General features: G+C 34.6%; 2 protein-coding genes and 1 pseudogene across 2 annotated transcripts; 2 read left to right on the top strand and 1 right to left on the bottom strand.

Moving 5' to 3' along the window:
• The first annotated feature begins 9286 nt into the window (after positions 1 to 9286).
• LOC132315765 (pentatricopeptide repeat-containing protein At1g71420-like) lies at positions 9287 to 11441 on the top strand (annotated as a pseudogene).
• A 5354-nt stretch (positions 11442 to 16795) lies between these two features.
• Positions 16796 to 19977, top strand: LOC132315775 (GDSL esterase/lipase At5g45960-like). The gene is made up of 5 exons (XM_059814181.1): positions 16796 to 17420; positions 17550 to 17680; positions 18331 to 18564; positions 19123 to 19390; positions 19629 to 19977. The coding sequence occupies exons 1-5, from the start codon at positions 17141 to 17143 to the stop codon at positions 19820 to 19822; spliced, it is 1107 nt and encodes a 368-aa protein (XP_059670164.1). The 5' UTR covers positions 16796 to 17140; the 3' UTR covers positions 19823 to 19977.
• A 212-nt stretch (positions 19978 to 20189) lies between these two features.
• LOC132268690 (peroxidase 19-like) lies at positions 20190 to 22746 on the bottom strand. The gene is made up of 3 exons (XM_059769514.1): positions 22314 to 22746; positions 21923 to 22123; positions 20190 to 20982 (listed from the first exon to the last, which is right to left on the bottom strand). Exons 1-3 carry the CDS (start codon positions 22572 to 22574, stop codon positions 20404 to 20406), a joined length of 1041 nt encoding a protein of 346 aa, XP_059625497.1. The 5' UTR covers positions 22575 to 22746; the 3' UTR covers positions 20190 to 20403.
• Between the last annotated feature and the right edge of the window lie 2773 nt (positions 22747 to 25519).

Genomic DNA, 25519 nt, shown 5'->3' with positions numbered 1-25519 from the left:
TTTGTAGGAATTGAAGAGACGTTGGAGGCTCAAAATTTCCTCTGATATTTTTCATCTATGGATGACAAGTAGTCATGATGCTTGATCAACCAGAGTGCTGCTCACATATTGAGAAGGAAACTGAGAGTAGAGAGACTGTTTGAGGAAGAGTTGCTTGTTAGTAATGAACTAGCCTTCTCTGTTTTTAATGTTTGAAATTTTAATTCTAAAAAGGAGAAAGTATTCAGTAGTAGAATATAATAGTCCATTTCATATCAATGGTATTAATTTTGACATTGTTAACTTTTATCTTGTTATTTTGCTGTTCATAAGAGTATGCCCTTGGTTGCTTTCTGTACATTATTGTCCGATCCTTGTTCTTCTTTGTTGCCGAATGACAAGAACAATGCATTTGATTATTCTCATATCTTTATTTATTTATTTATAATTAATCCTCCTTATTATGGTTATACAAGAATTCAACTTTCAAGCTGTCTGATGGAGTTGTTATGTCCCCTTAGGTACTCCCTTTGTTTACCAGTGTTTCACCTACTTATTTTATTTTATTTATTTATTTATTTTGGCTTCATCCTTGGAAATAGCAATGGAAGATTGAGGTGAAGCTGTTATAGGTTGCAATTTATTAGGAGAAACGTCAATGTGGATTTTGGGTTTGAATATTCTAGCTGTTAACAATTTCCTGAGACTTCTTCAACTGCAAGACTGATCAAGTTTAAAACCCAATGTTTAAAGAAATTGATAGCACTACACAATTTTTTTAATTAGAATTGCTTCAGTAAAAATGACCTTTGGATTCTCCTTGAGTTCAAAGTGCCTGCGAAATTCATGAATGGCAACTTTTACTACAACCTGATAAGAAATTGTTTCGGCTTTCATCCTTGAAACTGAGAGATATGGGTTTTGATTTTTTGAACACTCTGAAATGATATGATGGGTTTTGAACTTGTGATTCTTGTAGAAAGATGGATAAACTAAAAATATAATCATATACATATATATAAATAAATAAATAAATAATTTTAAAATTTTTTATTATTAAAATTTGTTTTTAAAATAAAATAAAATAAATTCAACCCGTGAACCCGACCCGACCGAACATATTTGGTTCGGGTTATAACCCAACCCATGTTGGGTGCAATTCGGGTTGGCCCAACCCAACCCCAATTCGGGTTGAGGTTGGGTTGGTACTGGGCTGGGTTGGGCCAGCCCAAGTTGCACCCCTAGTCACTCAGGTGTAGGTGGGCTAACACTGGGACCAGCCCATATTCCACCGCTCACCCCTTTTGTGTTGGATCAGGCCGGTAAATTAGAATTTCTTCTTTGGCGACCCTAAACTGATCCATCTCGACCTCGACATCGACATCGACCTCCTTCCCTACACTGGAAAAAACCCTGATCCACCTCCACCTCCACCTCCACCTCGACATCGACACTTCAATCTCATCTTCAACATCCCCAAGTCTCATCGTCTTGTTGCCGGCGAATCTCCGACGCCTGTCCGAACCTTCAATGGCTACTCACGTGAGCACGATGGATCAGATTACGGATTGTCTAGGTATTCCTCTTCCTGGATTAGAATTTTCGAAAATGGGCTATGATCCTGCATATTTAAGAGATCCTGTAAATTGTTACAAACCTTCCGTGGTCTCTATTGGTCCGTATTTTCGCCATCTCTCGTTGGAGATTGGAGACCGAGTGAAGTTGCAGATGGCGTCTGATCTTATACGACAGATTCAATACATTCAAATCCAACATGGAAAAGGTAATTGTGGAAGGTATGAGTTGTTTCCATGAAGCCGTTGTGGATAAATGCTTGAAAGATAAAAATATTGAAATTACCAGAGACAATAGAATCAACTATTTTAGAATTATTTTGTTTCTTGACTCTTGCTTTATTGTTCGCCTAATTGAGGTGGTTTTGGCTGGTGAGGAGGATTATAAGCTGCCTTTTAACAGTATTAGAGCTAGGAGATGTATTAGAGATCTCATTTTGCTAGAAAATCAAATCCCATGGGTTGTTCTAAGAGAAATATTCCAAGCAAGATATGGTTGGGATCACGATATCTATATCCAAGTAATTTCGTTTGCAAATTTGGTTATTTCTGGTTCAACAAAACGTTCAATCTCCTCTACAGATTTGATTGATGTCTTCCAGCAGAGTCCTGTCCATCTTTTGGACATTATAAGACGTAAGATAGTCAAGTTTGTGTTACCAAACCACAATCCTAGAAGAGATGCTAGAAGAGATGTTGGGGGAAGCCTTGCTTCAGCCAGTCAAATGAGAAGTTGGGGGATTTCTTTTGCTTTTTGTGAGGATCATGAGGGGAGGAGGATCACATTCAAGAATGGACATTTTCATCTTCCTCAAGTTCGCATTTATGAGTATTCTGAGAGCTTGTTTGTGAATTTAATGGCTTATGAGTATAGTTTTGGACTAAAAGGAAATGATGAGATTTCTACCTACTTGTGGTTGATGAGATTGTTGCTGAGTGATGAGGAAAGTGTGACAATCTTCAAGCACAACAACATTGTTCTATCATATTATAGCGGTGAATATATAGTACAACTGTTTAGACGGATGACCCATGGATTGGTGCCAAATATCAAACTATTGGACTTGACCCATGGATTGGTGCCAAATAGCAAACTATTGGAAGAAGCTGTAAATCCGATTAAGATTTACCAAAACTCAAATGTGATGCTACAGAGAAGATGTGCTTTTATAATACAGGATGTTTGTTTCAGCAGTAGTAATAGAACACTTGCATGTGTGACTGTAGTTGTTTGGCTAATATCCATCCTAAATGGTTGGTTTAAATTGTAAGGGTTAACTGTAGTGACTATTACTTCACTTGATGGTGGATGAATTTTATGGTGATTACATTATCTTGGTTTATAAAACAAGTTTCTATTTTTCATAATTTTTACTCCATTCTCCTACAATTAAATCATCACCACAGTTACAACGCCATCTTGTACAGGTGTGTACATGTCACAAGCCATATTATTTTTTTTCCAAGTGCTTCTCGTTCTCAGGTTATAATATCAGGAATTAAAAAGAGCGCTTGAAAAAAGAAATTGAGTTCAACAACATTTATCAAGAGTTTGACAGTAGGCGATGGAGCGACTTGAATTTAATATTGATTGTAATACATTTATTCTCTTTGGAGAATTGTTTGTCATTGAAGAGTGAGAAAGTGATTACGACGCCATTGATTTTTTTCGTTTTCTTTTCTTTTTTCTTTTTTCTTTTCCTTTTCTACCTCCCTCTATGATGGGATTGGAAATTTGGTGGTGGATGACCTTGGCCTATGGGATACTGCAGGTATGTCTTTTAATATGAAGCTTCAGTTTGATCCTACTTATGTACTCCATAATTACTTTTGTAAGAGAAGTTTTGAAAAAGAAAACACAACTTTTAGAAGAGCATTGTTGCTATAATATTAGGACTGCAGAAGCTAATATTACAATTTTTTAGTTTTGCAAAGTGATGGTAGGGCCAGTTGGATTCAAAGTTGCAAAAAAACAAAAGAAGCAAAAATAGTTTCATGATTCCATTGCTAGCTACACTAGGCCCTGTCACTGTGAAAAGTCCCAAGGGCCGCCCCACCTCCCCTCTATTAGACAGTCATGCACATATAACATGTTTAGCCGATGTGGATACTTGTTTCTTTCTTATTTTTATTTTTTATTTTTTGAGCTTTAATTATTTGGATTTGTTTGGTCTTTTTTTTTAAGGGCGCTTCAGCCATGGTGAGCAAGTTGAGTAATTTCTATTTAATATTTTGTACTTGGCTTTTGTCAGTTAAATTTGGAATAACTCATATTTGCATTTGCTCAAGATGTTGCTATACGAGTATCTTGGTCATTTTGTATCTAGTAGTGCGAGGAATTTCTGTACACGTGAGGAGACAACGAGTATCAAACATGTTGATATACCCTCGAAACCAATCCCTCTGAATCTAGAAGGAAACTCCATATAATCTCATTCGTTATTTGTCTCTCATATGTTTTTTTTTTTTGGATGCATTTTAATACTTCCAGTAGTGTGATCCGATTGAAAGAACTAGAAAGCTAGCGTAATCTCATATGAGCTAGCCACTTAATAAGAGCTAAAGGTATCTAATGAGTTGGATTCTTGAACTTGAGTTTATAGAATACAGAGTTCTATATTTTGAAATTTATTTGCCTTTAGAAGATTTTATTGTTAGCTTTAATTATGTGAATAAATATATATTTTTTTCTTCTCTTGCTTTTGAAGATGAGATGCCAATTTGTGTGTGAAGGGTTGAATATGTGGTTTCTGGCCGCCTTTGATAATATATTTATATATATTTACGGATATATTTTGTTCAGGATATTGAGAGGGAAGATAGGAAAGAAGTTGATGCAACCATTGCCCAAGCCAAGGTGAGTAATCTGAGTAATTATACTTTTTAGTACACACTTTTGCCACTTAACATTGAAATAATATGCTTCTTTGCTCATAATATTGGCTCAGATTCTTGAAATGGACACTTATTGGTACCATGGTCATTTTATATATGATCCTGGGAGCACCTGCCACACAAACTTGTCGAGATAATCGATGTCAAACATGTTGATATATCCTTAAAAAATTCTCTCTGAATCTAAAGGAAACCTTCATTAGTCCTATTTCTTATTTGTTCCATATGATATGTTTTTGGGATGTGTTTTAATACATTCCAATAGCGTGATCCAATTGAAAGAATTAGAGAGCTGATATTATCCCATATGAGCTAGCCACTGCAAAAGAGCCACAGGTATCTTATTAGTTTAATTTGAGACTTAGTTGGGTTTAGCACCTTTTATTATTAGCTTTAATTATCATGATACCTATTCTTTTATTTGATCTTGCTTTTTGAGGGTGCGATGCCAATTTGTGTGTGAAGAGATGCACAATGTGGTTTTTGGCCTTCTTTGAAGTTTTCCTTTTTCTTTATTGATATTCTGTTCTATTTATTGCGTACATAAGTTATTATTCATATTGATTAACATTGTAAGCTTGCTTCCTATTTACTGGAAACTAAGAACAAGGATAAGAAGATTGCAGCTGTGAACCGGTTACTGGGTTCCTATGTTATTTCTAATGTAGCTCAGGATATTGAGAAGGAAGGATAGGATTTGTTGAAGCCATTGCCCAAGCCAAGGTGAGAAGCATGTCATATTTATTTTGTTACTTGTTTAGTGGTTTCTAGTGCAACTTTTCTAACATATTTTATTCATCTGATTTCACTCCATGAACTTTTATAGAACACTTATACTGTGCATACACCAACGAACTAGACAATTTCTGTTAACCTATTTACTCTAATCGCATTTTTCTTGATGATCACATTAATAACAGATCTTGCACTTGGCCTGCATTTCCTAAGCCATGTCAAGACATCAATTGAGGAGGGATTATTGTGAACAAATGAAGAGTATCATGTTTAATTTTCCTGGACTTGGACAACAAGAAACAAGTTTGGGTTTATATTGAAAGCATGCGTTGGATTTATTCTTCTTTGTTGTTTCAATTGATTTTCTGTACTTGCTTTCTTTCATGGTATAATAAGTTTTTCTTGTTTCTGCATCAGTTGGATTTTTAGTCATTTTCCAATCATTGCTTCTACTTTTCGTGATGATTGCTTGTGTTGACACCTTTAAGAATCCTGCCTATTTATGATAAATATACCAAAAGGCTTGAAAGAAGTTGGAGTTTCTTTCAGTTTTCTTATTTATGGTCTGCTCCTGTGATGGGCCTGTTCTTTCAATTCCATTATCAGAATTGAGCTTAGATTTTTACCTTGTTCAAAAAATGTAGTCTGATTAGGAAATGGGCGCAGTTTTGTATGGTTGATATTAGTGGTACATTGTGATGCTCAACTTGCCGTGTGTTGATAGTTTGGATCGTACAATCCACGAATTGCAGTATGACAGTGGTCCACAATTTTTTGTTTTCAATTTCAAACTGTTTTCCATTAGAGTTTTATCTGAAGCGCTGCTATACGTATTTTTGATTGACTTTGTCATTATCTGTGTCTGACTTCAACTTAACATTATTATCCTCTGTTTCAGGTTGAAGATGTTAATGCTATAAGGTATGTTCGTAATGCACTGGTAAACATCTTGATGAAAATGGAAAAATATGAACTCAGAGACTATTATGTAATACACAAATATTATAGAAATGACTCCACACGTATTAGTGAGCACCCCCGGTTACAGGTTAGCTACTCTCCATTGCTTTCTAATTAGTAGCGACAAACTGAGTGGATATGTTTCATCATAAGTTGACAAAATTCATTGGTCGACCACAGGCGATTTTAGTGAGTGGTGCCAGTGCATGAGCTTTAGTTGGGCTACCAATTGTAGGATGAGCGAATGACAGACATGGGCTGAAGTTATCTCTTCTACTTGTTGATGTCTTATCCATTGTTGGTGTAGTCACATCAGCTCTTGCTATGTCTCCATCGGCACTAATCATTGGAAGAATATTTGTGGGGTTGGCAGTTGAAATGACCTTTATTACTTTTTCCCTTTTTGTTTCGGAGACCCTCTCTGCTAGATATTCTTTTGTTCTTATTTTTTGCCAATTGTTTGCTAATTACTGTGGGACAACTTTTCTCAAACTTCATGAGTCTAGGCTACACAAAGGTACTTATATTTAAAGTTTTAGTAGATATTTATCTCTCCGAGGTTTGTGTGTGGGTGGTCAGTTGTGGATAATTGTATGTTTAACTTTTGAATTTAAGAGATAAGTATTGTCTGGTTATAGTTCGTAATCAAATTCGTTGCAGGAATCTGGTACTTGCCATTGGGTGGTTGGATTTGCAAGACATCCAGCTGTCATCCATCTTATTTGGTTGCTATCTCTTCGTGAATGTCCCAAGTGGTATTGCCAAAAGGTTATTTATATTCTCATCTGTTTCTTTAGGCAGCCGATTATTTTTTATCTGTTCAATTTTATGTCTTCACTTTTATATATTAACTTGCCAAAACCTCTTACTCTCGTACGAACTAAATTTATAGTGCTCAAGTTTTTCATAGAATTGAAGTTAGGGGCAAAAAAAACACATGCCTATAGTTCCAGTGGAGATACCTTAAGCTGCAACCAGGTGTGAAACATGGACAGTCTTGACTATTGACATGTCCTAGAGCAAAATTTACAAGATTTGAAAAATTAATTCCAAAAGAATTACAATTAACAAGGATCAGGGTGGTTACCCTTTTCACCTTTACAAACTACAACTCTTCCCAGGGAAAAAAGAGAACTCTGCTAAAAGAAGTTGTTCCACATCACCGCAGGGGCTGCAACAATATTCTAATGAAAAGTTACATGTATGTATGTATATATATATATATATGTATATGACATATAGAATTCATGTGTGTTAGAAATTTTATAAAGTTAGTTACTTGGTTAATATAAAACTATTAAGAATGTAGTAGTTACATAGTGAGGAAATAAAATGAAAAAGAAATTCGTATAGAACTATATAATTTAAAACTATTTAGACATTTAATTGATAGATAAGTATAGATATATATAGATATAATACTCTCATTTATTTTCTATGTATTATCATTTTTATTAGGATAAATTACACGGACCTTCCTTATGATTTGTCATAACTACATGGACCTCCCATATGGTTTGGAAAATTACTCAGACCTCTCCTAAAAATAAAACTAACTTACACGAACCTCCCTTTTTAACAGTCAACACAAGTCAAATGACAGAATTTCGTTAATGTAGTGTATTGAATAAATTAAAATTTTCATATTACCCTTAGTTGGAATGTGCTTATATATATATATATACATCTAGTTATGTATGCAATTAAGTATATAATTATCACATGCTCCTCTCTGTTAGATCCTCCGGCCTCTTCTCTGCTACCGCTCTGATAACTCCGGCGAGGTAGAACATAGACCCACCATGGATATTCCACCACCAATGGAAAGAAGCGAGACCCACCAAAGGTGGTCACACCAACGTCAACCATAGGTTTTTTAAACTGTATAGCCTCCACCACAGATTTATGAGTTTGATTTCACTCTAAAGCAAAAAAAAAAAAAATCAATTTTAATTACCAAAATCTAATTTTTCCTAAAATTTTCAAAATTCTAACATTTCCATGGTCCTTCTCTATAGCTAACCAAACCGTTACTAAATTCTGATTTTTCGAAGGATTATTCACTTTCCTTACATGTATGACAAGAAACCCTCTTCCATATATACATACACCACAGTGTCGTGAAATTCACATACAATATATCATCATTTTTCCAGTTCCTATACACACAATCTTGATTCTTTAATTGCTCTCAATTGTATCACACAGACATGGAGTGCCGTAGTTTATACATCACAATTATATCCGACGAAGGCCTCGATGATGTGAATCTTATGACCAAGATGGATGTCTACGTGGTGGCATCGATCTCTGGAGTCTGGAAACTAACCCAAGTCGACAAGCGTGATGGAACAAACCCCGAGTGGAACCACCACATTGACTTATCCGTTGCTGAATCACCCTTGCACAAGCCCGATACCTAATCTTCACACTATGGTCAGATAGTGTCCTCGGTGACAAAAACATCGGCTACGTTTTGGTACCGCTGTGAGATCTCTTCGCCAGCAACACCGCCTCCGAATGTGTTGTCAGGTACCCGGCCAGTCCAGAAACCCCCGAAGAGCCAAACAGTACATTGTAATTCTCGCACAAGTTTGTTGCGCACAAGTTTGTTGGGAAGTTTACACCGATGCCGATGGTGGCGCTGCGCGAAAGGGCATGAGCCTGTGACGACGTTCCCACAACCGACCGCCGTTTAAAGCACTGCCGACCACTTCTCTCCCCGAGCTAATATATATATATATATATAAATACACACATATATTTTTTTGATAAGTAATATATATATATATGGGTGCTTTAGTAATTTATGATAGTAATATGAGGGCATTTCAATAAATTAAATAGGTTTGTTAGTGCATTTGATGGTCCGTCACTACGAAGGAAGGCCAGTGTAGGTTTGTTACATTTTTAGGGGAGATTCGAATAATTTCTCAAACTATGGGGGAAGTCCCTGTAACTACGTCAAATCATAAGAGAGGTTCGTGCAATTTACCCTTATTATATATATATGTATATATATGTATATAATAAGGGTAAATTGCATATTTATATTTGATTCGAAATTGTGAATTTGGTCATTCTGTGTTTTATTACCATTGCTATGTGAGACTCACGTACCATAGCTGGTGGTACTTAGTTGAAGATGCATTGCCGAGTCCATCATCGCTTACGACCAACTACACCCATCTCCTTCTTCTGACCCTCAAGCACTGCAAATCATCCCACGGCTTGCGCCGCAGCCCAATCCAATAACATTCTCGAAGAGTTGCCCTTTCTCTGCACGCGTGGCCACCTCCAAGAAGCACTCTCTTTTCTACACTACCCTCAACGTACCTCACTCCCAACAAGCCTACGCCACTCTCCTTCATACTTGTGCTCGTCTCAACTGCTTCCAAAAAGGTCGAGCTCTACACCATCACATGCTTGCAGCCTTGCACACAACCCCCAAAATTCCTCTGACATCTACGTAACCAACCATCTCATCAACATGTATGCTAAATGCAGCGACTTAGACTATGCCCACCGAACGTTCGACCAAATGCCAAACAGAAACATTGTTTCTTGGACTGTACTCATTTCGGGCTATGCCCAGCAAGGTAGAGCTGATGACTGTTTCTGTATCTTCTCAGACATGTTGTCTCACCACCGTCCGACTGAATTTGCCTACACAAGTGTAATCTCATCGTTACGGTGGCAGACAGGTACACGCGCTTGCCCAGAAAACTTGTTTCAATGCTTATGTCTATGTAGCAAATGCTCTCATTACAATGTATTCAAAATGTGGTCATTATGGTGATTAGGATGTCGATAAAGATGAAGCTTGGACGGTGTTTCAGACTTTGGGCTTCCGCAATCTCATTACTTGGAATTCAATGATTGCAGGGTTTCAGATTCGTGGACTGGGTGCCCAATCCATCACGTTGTTCTCTCTCATGCATCACAATGACATTGGGTTTGATCGCGTCGCATTTCTCTGTGTGTTTTTTTTCATTGTGTGAAAGCAATAGCAATAATGGTGCTTTGGGTTTCAGGTGTTGTTTCCAATTGCACTGTCTTGCTATCAAAACTGGGTTTATCTTAGAAATTGGAGTGGCAACAGCTTTAGTGAAAGCTACTCAAATCTTGGACGGGGCATTGCTGATTGTTACAATCTTTTCCTGGAGACAAGTGGTTGTCGAGATGTTGTTTCGTGGACTGGGATCATAAATACATTTGTGGAACAGGATCCAGAAGCAGCCATCTTCCTTTTTAGTCACTTGCGTAATGAGGGCTTTACTCCAGACCCATATACTTTCTCAGTTGTTTTAAAAGCTTGTGCTGGCCTTGTGACTGACTGGCTTGCCTTGGCTGTCCATTCCACAAGTAATCAAAGCCGTGTTTGAGGATGACCCAGTGCTCGCAAATGCCTTAATCCATGCATATTCAAGGTGTGGCTCAATTGCCTTGTCCAAGCAAGTTTTCAATGAAATGGTGTTTTGGGACACTGTTTCTTGGAATTCAATGTTAAAAGCTTATGCTTTGCATGGGCAAGCCAAAGAGTCATTGCAGTTCTTTGCTGAAATGAATGTCCAACATGATGCCACCACCTTTGTTGCCCTTCTCTCGGCTTGCAGCCATGCTGGACTGGTTGAAGAAGGAACTAAAATCTTTGATACCGTGTTAACAAAGTACTGCATTGTCCCTCAACTTGATCATTTTGCCTGCATGGTTGATATTCTTGGGCAAGCAGGGAAAATTCTTGAGGCTGAGGAGCTTGTAAGAAAAATGCCGATGGAACCAGATTCTGTTGTTTGGAGTGCTTTGCTAGGAGCTTGTAGAAAACATGGTGAAACCCAATTGGCCAATTTAGCTGCAACAAAGTTGAAGGAGTTGGATCCAGTAAATTCATTAGGGTTTGGCCAATGTAGCTGCAACAAAGTTGAAGGAGTTGGATCCAGTAAATTCGTTAGGGTATGTATTAGAGTCAAACATATATTGCTCTGCTGGTAGTTTTCGTGAAGCATGTCTTATAAGGAAGGAAATAGAAGTTTTATACATATATAAAAAATTTACATGAATAAATTTGTCATAGTTTGGTATTTTTTTTTTTTTTTTAAAGAATATTTCTATCTCCTTACCCATATACTATTGTGTTTGGGTTAAACATCTGTGTCCAACTGTCCATACTAATAGCATACATATTTTTGGATCATGTGATTAACGTGATTAATTAATGTATTTATTTTGACATGTTTCGATCTGTCTTGTTTGATGACCTGGGTATGGAAGGAAAATGCCCTAGACCTGCCTGCTGGAATTTGCAAGAGGTCATACATTTGTATAAGTAAGATGTTGATGACTGATGCTTTAATATTGATTTTAGAAAGTCATACTTCTAACTTCTGGTACATACTGTTAAGTAGGGTTCAAAATTCACTATGACAAATGAACCATCTTAAGCTATTTTGTTGTTGGTTGGTTGTTTAGTTGAATTGAGCCGTACAGCAGTGGTTCTTGCTCAAACACAACCTGCTTTGGAAATGGGTTACTATGTTCGGAAAAGGTAAATAAATAACGAAAACTATATGCTGCCACATCTGTTTTTCTCCCGAGTTTTCTTGTTTTTAATTAGAAAGAACATGTGATAACTAAAATACCATATAGTGGAAAATAATCATAATCACAAATTCAACTTAAAATGAGGTTAAACTTTAAGTGAAGAGACTTCACATATCACTTAATAGAACAATTAATTTTTTTGGTAAATAAAAAAATTCAAAAGTATAAGTTCGTTCCCAATTGACATACATAATATTCAACTCTTAAAACATCTAGTGTTTAATTTTTTGGTAAATAAAAAAATTCAAAAGTATAAGTTCGTTCCCAATTGACATACATAATATTCAACTCTTAAAACATCTAGTGTTTAATTTTCAATCGAACAACATCCAATTCTAATGATATTTGATCAGACCCTCTTAAGGATTATAATTTTTTGCAATACTGCTTACTGTATTGTAGGTGTTATTTCTAGTTCATTACCTTATATGAAAGAGATTAGTGTTTTCTGCTTATAGTTGGTGATCAAACATACATTCAGCTTTCATCCATTTATTTTGTTGCTATCTCTTCCTGAATGTCCCAAGTGTTATATATACACTTGGCAGTTTTATGTCTTTAACTTGTATATATATATATATATATATATATAATTTGGCAAAACCTTTTCAACTCTCTCGTACTGCCTAAATTTGTTGTGCTCATTTGTTCATTTTGGATTTTCTGCGCATGGAGGAGATTATTGAATTGGGTCGATAGAGATATATTTTAATTGTTTGTTTAAAAATAGAGATATATTTTATGTCTTAATTTTTATTTGTAAACTTGACGAAACCTCTTAAAACTCTCATACTAAAGTCATTACAATCACAAAGAAAATGCTCTACTTCCCCTTTTTCTTTTAAAACAAAACCAACCCAAAACTATCATGTTTCTTTTGAGGTAACCTATAAAACCTGCTCTAATAGAATAAATGAAAAAAAAAACTTTTACTGGGCCTATCACAGGCTAAACAGTCAATCCTTCCAGGTGACCTGTCTAAATCCAAGCCCCGGAAAATAAAATAGAGGTTGAATTGGATTGGGCCAGGCCCAGGAAGGATGATTTCTGTTGCTAGTAGCCCGGAATGCTCTACCAATGCTTCTAATGTTCATTACCTATGCACAGTTGTAGCTTAGCAAACAAGCGTCATTACAAATCCACTCTATAGCCACAGCCACCAACACTGGTAGCTACAAAATATTTGATCTCTCCCATAATGAAATACGTAATAAGTTTATTTATATATATCCAACCTTCAGCCCACCTGACTGACCAAACATGGAAGCATATTTTCTCCTTGAATAAACAAAGCCAGAGTCCAGACAAGGGGATCTATGCAACCTTACTTCTGTAATTCGTAGGTTATTCACCATTGCGCTAAGGCTCCCTTTCAATTTAAAATTTAAGGTATCCTCAATCCATTAGGTTCGAATATTCAATAACAAAGAACTAAGACTTTTTAAAAATTATAGAGAAATCATGCAAACATAAACCGGTAGGAAATAATCCAATCATGCATTTACATAATTAAATGAAGTCTATATAATAGTTTGTGAACAAAAAAGATATGACAGTGTATCTTAACACTTAAAATCTAACTTTTTTTTTTCTTTATATTTTCGATTTAATGTCACATCTATCTTGTTTCTTATAGGATGTATTTTTTACCTACAAATCAAGGGGGGATGGAGGAGTATTTTGACTACATTCCTATCTTTCGCTATTGAAGACAAAGTCAAGTTGCAAATAACATTTGATCTTATGCATTAAATGTCTTCTCTATTTAACACTTCTATTTCTGTTCATTTGCTACAACTCGTTTGCTTTGTAGGAAGAAAATAAGATCTCACACATATAAATAGTCTCAGGCTTACAATTTGTTTGTGTGTCAACAATCTAATGATTGGGAGAATTCTCTTATAAATAGTAGCAGGCCTTACAATTTATATAAATGTCAACAATCCAATGGTGGGGAGAATTCTAGAATAGGGTTCTGGAATGCTCCAAAAGAATATTTAGGACATCTATAACTAGAGTAGTTCAAGGTATTTTATACAACTCTATACAAGTATAGAGAATTTAAAATTTCTTGTGATGCATACAATCTATATCATCATTGTTGCTTCTGTGTGGCATAACCTTCCATCACAATGATTGCATTTTAATGTTCTATTAGTTCTGTATTAGAAGATAAATCGCATTTGAGCCATAGGTTATGGCTTTGTTATGGTATTATGGGATCGATTTATTTATTTATTTATTATTATTATTTTGAATAAAGTCCAAAAAAATCAGCTATGTTCAAATTTGTATATAAACTCCTTAAACTATATTTTGTGTATAATATTTGTGAACTATTACATTTTGTTGCAAAATGTTCAATGTTTAGATTATTTTTCATTAATAATCATAATATCCATTGAATTACACTTAAACTATTTTTTTTATTAAAAATAAAATAAAAAAAAATTTCATACTAATTTGAAGACATATTCTCCACTAAATTTGCATGAATTTATCTTTAATTTTGTAATTATTTTTTAAAATAAATTATTAAGTAGAAAATTTTAAAATAATTTAAGTAATTTATAAATTTTCATGAATTTATTGTATGAAGAAGAAGGTATATTATATTTAAGTAATATATTATTCATGAATATAGGGAAAAGAAGGTATTTTTTTTACTTTAAAAAAGTTTAAGTTGAATATAATAAGTTTTATTATAAATTGTAAAATTTTAATAATAAGTTAATAATTTAAGAAAATGGTAGTTACAAACCTATTTAATTTTTTCCCATGTTTATGTTAATTGATATACTAATAATAAGTTAATCATTTAAGAAAATGGTAGTTACAAACCTATTTAATTTTTTCCGATGTTTATGTTAATTGATATACTAATAATAAAATTAAGGTAAATGGTATAATTAATATTTAGATAATAAAAAAAATAATAAAAATAATTTAATAATAAATAATAAATTTAATTAAAAATGGTTAAATGGTCTTTTGTGATGAATTTACCTTTCATTACACATATCAGTAGTCCTAGTGGACAATTTTTAGTTATTAGAGTGACTATTATTTGTCAAAACACAATGGTCGAAAAGTCGTCCTTCTTAACTTTTCCCAAACCCCTTGATAGTGGTCGGGGTGTGTTGAAGTTGATAAATTGGGCTTGATCCGGACACTGTGATAAAATAAATAATAAAATAGTCACCTGCTTACATTAATGATGTGTGTGTATATATATATATATTATAAAAAACCCTAAAAATGGGATTTCATTCACATCTAAACATCGGAAAATCATTAGTAATTTGGTATATTGAGAAAAACATAACAATTAATTACCGAATTTTGCAGCATCAAAATTCGCATTCAAGAGTTATGTCAATACACAAAAAATAAATGACTGGTTTAGATTGTGTACAATTATAACATGGAATTTAAGTGAAAATAAAATCTGATTAGAGTCTTGTATAGGTGTCTATGTTATTTTCTTACTCATTAAATCACTGTGCTAGATGTCTTAGGTTTGTGGTAAGTCTTGGCGCAATGATAAAATTGTTTCTTGGAAACAGTTTTTTTATGAGAAGGTAAGATTTGCACATCGGTCAAATCGAGGTGAAATTCTCATGTTTATTCATATGAGGTATATTAACTTGAGGCGAAATTCTCATGTTTATTCATACGAGATATACTAGCTTGAGGTAAACCTATGGACTTAGATTCAAATCCTTAGTTTTGAGTAAAAAGTTAGATTTCTAAGTGTTAGGATGGGTTCTCAAACTATTATAGACTTATTTTAATTTTTTTAATTGCGTGTGATTGGGTTGTTGTTTCTTACAGGTTTGTGTTTGTACGGTAAATTAGTGATGAAAATTTCATTCTTTCAATGCATTATGGCCGTGTTTTTTATTTATTTATTCAGATTCAAAGGTCAAACTTTAACTTTTATATTTAACGGAAAATTCGACCAGCTTATCAACTTCAAATAAAAAAAACAAAGACGCAACTTTGACATCAATTTGTCATGCTTTCAACAAACAAGAAATAAAAAATTAAAATGTAAATGGTAAAATACCGTTTAATGTTATTATAAGTGGTAAAATTCTGAAGTAAATGCGGTGAAACCTGAAAGCGTACTAGTGCACGGAATGATTTAGGTCCATATTGGGTAGCAAATGGATTCTGGTGGTTGTGGGCTATTCCATCACTCTGTGTCAAAGAGGAAAACGAAAAGAAAAAATCAGAGTTTTCTACGTTAAGTTCAAAGAGGTAATACTTTATTAATTACCCCAAAAGATTTTCAACGAGAGACTTCCCACTTCCCACACAATCAGTTTATAATTTAAAATGTGATAGCACGTGTAACGTGATACCATGTTGTATGTGTTCGCACATGTGCACAACCAACCAAAAAAAATAAAAATGGTTTATTGATCGTCATGGAATTCAACTGAAAAACAATGTATATCAGTAATACATGTTAGTTAATGTTCTATGTGTTCGCATATCGGAGAGTGCACAAACACACACAAAAAAAAAAAAAAAAAAATGTACACCTACAACATAGGTTTATTGATTGTTATGAAATATGACCCAAAAAAACGACATATATCATTAACACATTCCTTGATTATCATATTTTACATTATCAAACACTCGAACATGTAGTGATTGTCATGGTCCTCCCTTGGGAGGACAATACTTGGGTCCCCCACCCATGGATTAGGGTGGGGGAGAGAGATAGAGAGAGGATGGGGACACTGGTCCCCCACCTCAAATAATTTTTCTTTTATTATTATAGTAAATTTTAGCTCAATTTTAAAATAAAATAAAAAATTATTATTAGTATTAGTTTATACAAAAAAATATTTGTCCACTCCATTAACAATTTTTGAATTTGAATGAAGGGTAACAATAATGGTAAGGAGAAGAAAAGGAAACAGAGAGATTGAGACGGAGAAGCGGTGGGGAGTGGCGGTGATGGTGGCGGAGGGTGGATAGAGGCGATGGTTTTAGGAATGAAAGCTCTTACCATTACAAGCGTGGATATATACAATCGTGTTTTACCATATGTCGATTATCTTCTTCTCATCATTACGAAAGAATCTAATTCTCAAAGATAGTTGAGAAATTTATCTTATTTGGAAGAGTTTGGTTTTCCAACCATATCAACTCTTTGACAATAAAAGTAGTGCTGTCAAAGAAGGGGCAAAAAAAAAAAGAAAAAAAAGTAGTGTATTGTTTACGTCAAAGCAATTAAGAGTCGACAACAATTCAATAGTCTTTTTCATCGTACAACTTTTTATTAATGCGCCTCAGTTCATAAAAACATAGCACCACTACAAGAGACATAAAAATTTAGGTCACACCATACTTCACTACATTCAACATAACCAGCCAATATGAGCTCAGCTCATGTTCACCATTTTTACCAGCTTGCATTGTTTGTATACATGTTCATCATTGCACCTGAAGCTCATGCACAAACCCTAGCCAAGCAAAAACCTTTCAACAATACCGTCTCGGCTATTTTTGTGTTTGGAGACTCAACCGTTGATCCCGGAAACAATAACTACATAGCTACTCCATTTAAGGGCAATTTTCTACCTTATGGAAGAGATTTCGCCAACCAAAACCCCACCGGAAGGTTTTCTAATGGCCGGCTTGCCGGTGATTTTATCGGTGAGTTAAAAGTCGTTTCATAGTCTTTATGGTTTAGACTCTCTGTGCAGTACGTACGTTTGATAGATCAAAGTCCTCAAAGTGATTTGTAATCATGTAATTAATGGTTGTGTTAAATTTCAAGTGCAGCTAATTATGTGGGTATAAAAGAGTATGTGCCTCCATATTTGGATCCAACACTTGGCATTGAGGAGCTAATGTCTGGAGTTAGTTTTGCCTCAGCTGGATCTGGATTTGACCCTCTTACACCAAGAATAAGCGTCTGTTTCTCCTTCTACATCTCTCTCTCTCTCTCTATATATATATACATACACACATATACGTACGTACACACACGGGCATTTATTCTCTTTATGTTAGCTGCAACTAACACTATATATATAGTATATGCATTGATCAATGAGGTCTTCCATCTTGTACAGTTTGACACTAGCTTTTGTTTCTTTTCCTTTTTAAGGATTGTATACTAGTATATATTTTTACGTTGTATGTTAGCACTTGTGCTTGTGTTTCTGTTTTTATTTTTTATTTTTGGTGATACATAAAATATTTCTATATCAACTTGTAAGTATATAACTTAAATGCGTACTCTTTTTTAGGTTAATTTTTATTCTTAAATTCAGTCCGGTTGATTAATTTTGTTTAGTTCATACACTAGTATAAGTTCTTGCAATTAATATTGAAACTAGTTTCTTTTTCTCAAATTGCTTTTAGTTATCAATTGCCTAAAATACAATAATGAAAAGAAAAATATTTTCTGAATGTATAAAATTAATATATTTTGAGAAAATTTATGAAGCAAATTAATTGTAGCATAGTCTTTTGGGGTTTGAATTGTCATGTGTTTCTTAAACTCTTTTGTTTTTTCTTATTAAAAGTTGAAATTTTCATGAACTTGTTTTGATTTCAGAATGTAATCCCAGTGTCAAAGCAATTAGAGTATTTCAAGGAGTATCGAGCAAGATTGGAGGTCTTGATTGGGAAGAAAAGAACCAAAATGTTGATAAAAAATGCATTTTACCTTGTCAGTGCGGGTACAAATGATTTTGTAATCAATTATTTTGCCATGCCAATCCGTCGTAACAGCTACACCCTCCCAAGTTACATGGAATTCTTGTTGCAGCAAGTGCAGCAATTTATGCAGGTTTGATATTTCCGTACATTATTATTATTATTTTTAATATGGTAGTTGTAACGGGTGGGCGCTTGCCCATTTATTCAAAAGTTCGAACTATTGGGTAGTACTGCATACCCACCCATTTATATCCAATCACTTTCCCATCCGATTCCGATGTGGGACAAATGACCCTTGTTACATTCTCCCCCACCCAAACTCGTAACGCCCTCGTTTGCGGTTCGGGCCACCCTGCCTACCCGGGATGCTAGCTCGGACGCTTTCCGGGCCGAGTGCTTGGCGTGACATCGGATTAAGGATTGAGTCTGGCTCTGATACCAATTGTAACGGGTGGGCGCTTGTCCATTTACCCAAAAACTCGAACTATTAGGTAGTGCTGCATATTCACCCATTTATACCCAATCACTTTCCCATCTGATTTCGATGTGGAACAAATGACCTTTGTTACAGTAGTTCACTAGCTAGGGAGCACACGTAGTCTCCCATCCAACATGTACATTATTCTCATTAAATTTATTTTTAGTAATTAGACCTGTATTATTATCACTCATAAATAGTGATTTTCAGGGATTGTGGGACCAAGGGGCTCGAAAATTTGCATTCGTGGGTCTACCGCCAATGGGTTGCTTACCTATTGTCATCACCCTCAATTCAGAAAGCCCCATTCAACAACGTGCTTGTTTTGAAATTTTCTCCTCTGCTGCTACGATGTACAATTTAATGCTTGAAAATCAGTTGAATGCCATGCAATTCAGCTTAGCAAAATTTGGAGCTCGGATTGTTTACTTGGACGTGTATGGACCATTGTCAGATATGATCCAAGGTCGCAAGTACGGTAAGAAATTTTTATCTTTCATCAAAAAAGGAATGTCAACTTCTTTTTAAATTTGACATTGTTGAATTAGAGATAATGGAGCCCACAATCCCTACCTCAAGTTCCTTTTACGGAAAGAATTAGATTATACAAAGATTAATGGGATCACAATAAGAAAAATTATTTATTAACTTTGAGCAAGTCCATCAATTAAGATTAGAGATTTATAAGCTAATATATATATATGATACATTTGCAGATTTTGATGAGGTTAGCAGTGGTTGCTGTGGGACAGGATTAATGGAAGCATCTTACTTATGCAATCCGAAATCATTTGTGTGCACTAATGCGTCTAAATACGTATTTTGGGATTCCATACATCCATCAGAAAGGGCATACTACATTCTTTTCGAGATAGTTCGATCTAAAATTGATTTTATCATTCAAGATTAACATTTTATGGTTATTAGCTTTGTGACCGTTATTGTTGCAACTTGCAATTACTATGAATTGTTGTTATGATTTTGGAGTTGGAATGGTAGGTGTAAGTACACTCTTTGTACAAGAGGTGTGGTACCCAAAGAAAATAATTATAATAAATCAATGACAATGACAAAATTGTACTTCAATTGTTCATTTGTTCTCCAACCAAATCATATAAACCAGCTGCATTAATTATTTTATATTTATTAGAGGTGAGAGGACAGCTTCCTAATTTTAGCTGGCATGGACAAACAATCAAGATTAATTTATAAATGATATTGAAAACCACCAATCACATTATAATTTTTAAATGATATTTAAAAACAATAGACTAATGTAATTTTTTATTTATTTATTTATTTATTTTTATGTGAAGCACCCTCACTCCACTTGTATGAAAGAAAATCTAACCCTATAATACAAGGCCTCATCTACTGCAAATGCACGACACTACTAAAACCAAAAACAATCCAAAACCTCAAAAACACACACACACACAATGGAAATGAGAAATAAACAATGTGGAAATTAAATGAAGCAAATATATATGGTCATGGGTGAACACTGCAATCTTTCCTTTTCTCCCCCTGTTTTGTTCCCCTCTGCACACCAATTGAGCCCATTTTGTCCATAGCCGTTGCAAATGCTTGGAAGAAGTTGTGTTTGTCCTTAGCTAGAACTTGAACCAAAGGTTTGGTCCTAGGGTCCAAAAATAGAGCCTGGTCTGTGGCTAGCAACCCCAACTTAGACTCCAAATTTCCGTAGTAAGCATTGTCAAATGAGAAGGGAGTTGTTACATCAAGAGGAGCAATAACATCTGCATTGCCACCGTAGTGTGGACATGACATTTTCAAGGCCTTGAGGAGTCTCGGATCAAAGGCAGGGTCAGCCTGCTTGGTGCCTTGGTAGTCGTAGAGCCGGGATACAAATTGTTCACAGTGAGCGAAGCCAATGGTATGTGCACCTGAGAGGACGACTAGATCGTCCATCGTTAGCCCTTTGGAACTGAAAAGCTTAAGAAGGTCATTGACACTGGAATTTGAGCGTGGAAGATTGGAGTGCACACTAGATGCCATTGATATTTTTCCATCCCACCTCCCTTTCTTCACTTCATAATAAGGACCCCCTGCCTACACCGCATTAAATCAACAAAAATGTACTTACTTAATTATTTATTTTATTAGAAGCACCATCAAATTAGGAAATAATTATACATAACGTTATCCGCATTAATTGACAAAATGTAAGATTAAATTGTCTGTATTACTTCCTGGCCGAACCTTGGAGTTGTCATGACATTAAAATTAATGCTGATGTGTTAGATTCGACTCTGCAAATAATATATATATATATATATATATATATATATATATATATATATATATATAAATGGTCCTCTTTAATATGACAAACTAGCAACCTTTTATTCTTCCCTTAAGAAATATTATACATGATAAGAGGGAATGCTTGTTTCCATTTTATGTCATCTTCTTTATTTTTTAAGATATAGGAGGACATTTTTTTATGTGGAGTTTTCTTTAATTTAGACGTTTGTGTGTAGAAGAGGATAGAGATCACTCCATATAAAATAAAGGTTATTTACGCTGTTTGTAGAGGTCACATCTTAGATGTCCCATGGCACCGGATAAAATACTCTCCCAGTAGCTTTTTCCTTCTTGGGCATTATTGTGAGGTATTAGGTATATTCCACCACCAAAATTTAATTAGGATTTAACTTTGCTTCTCTCTTTTTAGTTAGGTTTACAATGCCATTATTCCTAGTTTGAAACGCAGGTATATAATAATATAACCATATGAGGGAGCTAACTAGCTAGTGTCAAGACTCAAGACACATATATAATTATGAATATCGATCCATCACATGTATAAGTACATTGGTCAGACGCAAGTATTGAAAATTGCACATATACACACTTGCACATAAATAGACATGAATGCACACACGCACAATTTATTGGTGGTGTGTGGAAGTTCTATGAATAGCATTAATTTGAGGCTACTATATATAATGAATTGCATGAGGAGAAAATTAAATAACCACTCACTTACCAAATGAACAAAGTCTCTAGCTGCAATTGCTAGAATGTCAGCACAGGATACAACGCCAGGGCATTTGCTCTCCACCAATGCCTTGGCCTTCTTTATGCTATCAAACGCCTCCACTGCTAGATCCTTGTTATCCTGCGCATCCTTCTCCGCTAGTTCTTTGCTTCCTGATGTAGTTGAAATCAATATTGATGCATCACAGCCCTTCAATAATACCATGCGAAAAAATGATCAATTGAACCAAAAACAAGAGAAAAAGAAACTAAAAAAAAATTGATGAATGCACCAGTTTAGCGGGTCACTGGGTGCATGATAGCAAAATATAATATAATATGCTAAAATGCGCTTAATTGCATGCATGTGAATTATGAATTTATGTGGAATTGGGATTTACTTCAACGAAACAGTCGTGGAAGAAGAGCCGAATGGTGGCGGGTCCGGAGATGGGAGCTTCTTTGAACTGTTGGGCGGTGACAGACCCCACGAGCTGGTCGAGCTGGGGGCAGGACTTGGCGTAGTAGTTGATGGAGAGTTGGCTGGTGGTGTTGGTGGTAGGCGTGTATAAAGAGTTTGAGGTGCGTAGGATATTTATAAGAAATAAGAGCAAAGGGATGAGAATGGACCAAAAACTACAAGAATAACAAGAGACTGACATGGTTGGCCAGAGAGAGTGAGCAGTTTAGGACGAAGGAGTAACAGAGTAATGGAGAATATAAAACTGGGCACTTGGTGTGAAGTTTGTTGCGCAACAGATTGCCATGTAAAAGAGAGAATCAAGACCCGTGAGTCCGTGACGCCCAAACTTATAATATGTGTGTGTATATATATATATATATATCAGTCTGTCCATCTGTATCGGTCTCCTATATGTTAATATATATAGAGTGTGACCTCCACGTCATCTAGGGAGAAATTTCTACATGCTGGTGCTTTTTAAGTGCAAAGTCTGTCAAGCCACTAGTCCTACTAGTTAAATGAGAACATTGATGCGAGCTTTTGCTTTAATTAATATATATAATGTACGTAGTTAATTAACTCAAATATCTATTGGCCTTTACTGTGAATAATGTATTGATTAATAGTTAAAATGAGAATCTTTTCAGGGAAGGACAGGGCTAAGTGGGGCTTAATTAGGAGGGGCCGCCCTCCCAATATATTTTTTTTTTTTCAAACTTTTTATATTTATATCTCTAACCTCTTAAGTTAATAATGAGTTAACACCACCTAAATTCATAGTTCCCTTATTATAATCATGTCACTCTACCTACTTGGGCAAATACCGAATTCATTCTGACCAAGTACTTGAATAAGATTAAACTATTAAATAAAATTCACACTCAACCTAATATACTTATTTTACTTTTCATCGGATGTGGACACTTCTGGCCCTAAGAATTGCTTGGATGAGGAGGGATAGTTTAACTGAGCCCCACTTAGCTCACTTTAATGCAGAGCATGCGCAACAAAGGATCATAAGTACCCTATTCCAACTTATATTAATTAATTAATCTTGACCATCCATGCTGGTCTCAGAGGCTTAGAACAGTAGCTCTTTAATTTGCCCTTTTCAGTGGTGTGTGTCTATCAAGTGGAGTGAGAGCTTTTTGTGATATGAAGTACACTAAAGCTGTGGACCACCTGATCTCATTCATTCCTAGGCTTTAGTTGTGGACCTGAAAGGTCAAGGGACCCAGAGCCCTCCAGTTTGTTCACAGTGGTTGTCCACTTTAAATGAGTTTTTGTTGTTGACTTTTAACTAGTGAGTGGTGACATTATTTTAAGTGTGTGCATTTTGAATGAACTTCACGCACGCTCTTGCCACATTTTCATTATATTTGATTTAAATTTTGTCATTTTGGTATTTTCGTTCATGCTGACAATATTTTTTTTTTCTTAGCCAAAATACTTTGCTGCACTACTTCAATCTTGGTTTCTGGAGTATTGATGGAATTAATAAACTGAGCATTATTTGGTCAAGTTAAGTCCTCATTCAATTAAGAGTATTTTTTTAATTCTTTAAAGGAAGAGGAGGGTATTGGACATACCTGATCTAAAAGCTAAGTACATTACCAATTAAATCAATGAGTAATGTCCAAGACAACAAATTAATGTACATTATATATTGGCTGGCTAGGAATAATGTTTAGAGTGGGTGAGTGATTTATTGTTGTCACACATAGTTCCTCATCTGGAAAATGTTCTCTCTTGAATTGTCAGAATATGAATGGAAGGAAAAAGAAAAATGGAAAGACGACTAGTGTTTAGGTGATTTATTTTGTGCTTTCTTTTTGTCACTACTGTTTTGTATCTTTTTCTCTTTCAAATTTCAATAGCCTAGCTTTGCCTTATCTTAGTTCTCACATAACACGAATTTCTATGAACTTTAAAGTCAAAACATGTGAAGAATAACCTTACAATATGCATGGAACAATTTAAAATTAACGATTTTAAATGCTAAATACAATAATCTTAAATCAACAATATAATAATTATATAAATATGTTAATTTTAGATGTAATAGCAAATCTTTTTAAAGGTTGTCCCATGGTTTTGCATTTTGATATTGTGACGTTTTGCACAGGATGTAACTGTTTTTGGGAAGCATAATGTACCAAAGCAGACTACGTTGTATCATAGTCTTGCAAATAATGATGCACGGAGTATTTGATTCATTTCTCTCCCATTGAGTATGTTAAATTTGAGGAGTGCTAGTTATAGTCATGCTTCTTGTTGGTAACAATTTCTATAATTACACGTTCATTTATGAGATGTCAATCTTTTTATGAAAATTAAAAATATAAAATTTTAAAACAAAATTGCCCTTTAACCTTTTTCTTATTTCTCCCCTTTTATTCTCATTTTCTCAGTTTTATCTGATATACATATATGCAAACCGTCACATGCACATATATACACGTAGTATACATATAAAAAAAAGGTGAAATATATTATTTTCTTTCTTTTTGGATTTGCCAAACATTATGAGAATTGATTATTTTATTTATTTTTTTTTAAAAAAATTATATTTTAACTATATACATACGTGCTCTAAAATGACATTAAAAAAACTTATAATGACACTACCTTCTCTATTTCCTGTGTGTTTGAGACCACTGGCCTAACATGTGGCTTAGGGCGTTACAGTATATACTTCAAATATTATCCATCTGGATATAAAAAATGAATATATACATAAAAAATATATATATATATATATATATTCATAGATGAGGGATTATTATTAAACCCAAAAAAGGAACTGAAAGGTCTTTTAAAGAAACTATATATATCTTGTGTGTCCGATGGCTTATATATCCTCCAAATTTAAAAGATTATTATTTTTTATAACTTCAATCTATTTATGTCCAAAAGGTCTTTTATATATACAATTTATTAGTAAGACAAAAAAGCTTGAAATTTGAAGTCCGTCTATATACATATTTATGTCCAAAAGGTCTTTTATATATACAATTTATTAGAAAGTCATACTTATAACTTCTGATACATACTGATAGGTAGGGTTGAAAATTGACCACCTTTGACAAATGAAACATCTTAAGCTTATTTGTAGTTGGTTTGTTGTGTAGTTGTTTTGAACTG

Source organism: Cornus florida, unplaced genomic scaffold, assembly GCF_030987335.1.
Source record: "Cornus florida cultivar Cherokee Brave unplaced genomic scaffold, ASM3098733v1 CherokeeBrave_3.0.0_Hap2_Chr01, whole genome shotgun sequence".
Lineage (NCBI taxonomy): Eukaryota > Viridiplantae > Streptophyta > Magnoliopsida > Cornales > Cornaceae > Cornus > Cornus florida.
The sequence above is the reverse complement of the archived record's forward strand: the minus strand, read 5'-3'. Positions and strand labels throughout refer to the sequence as shown.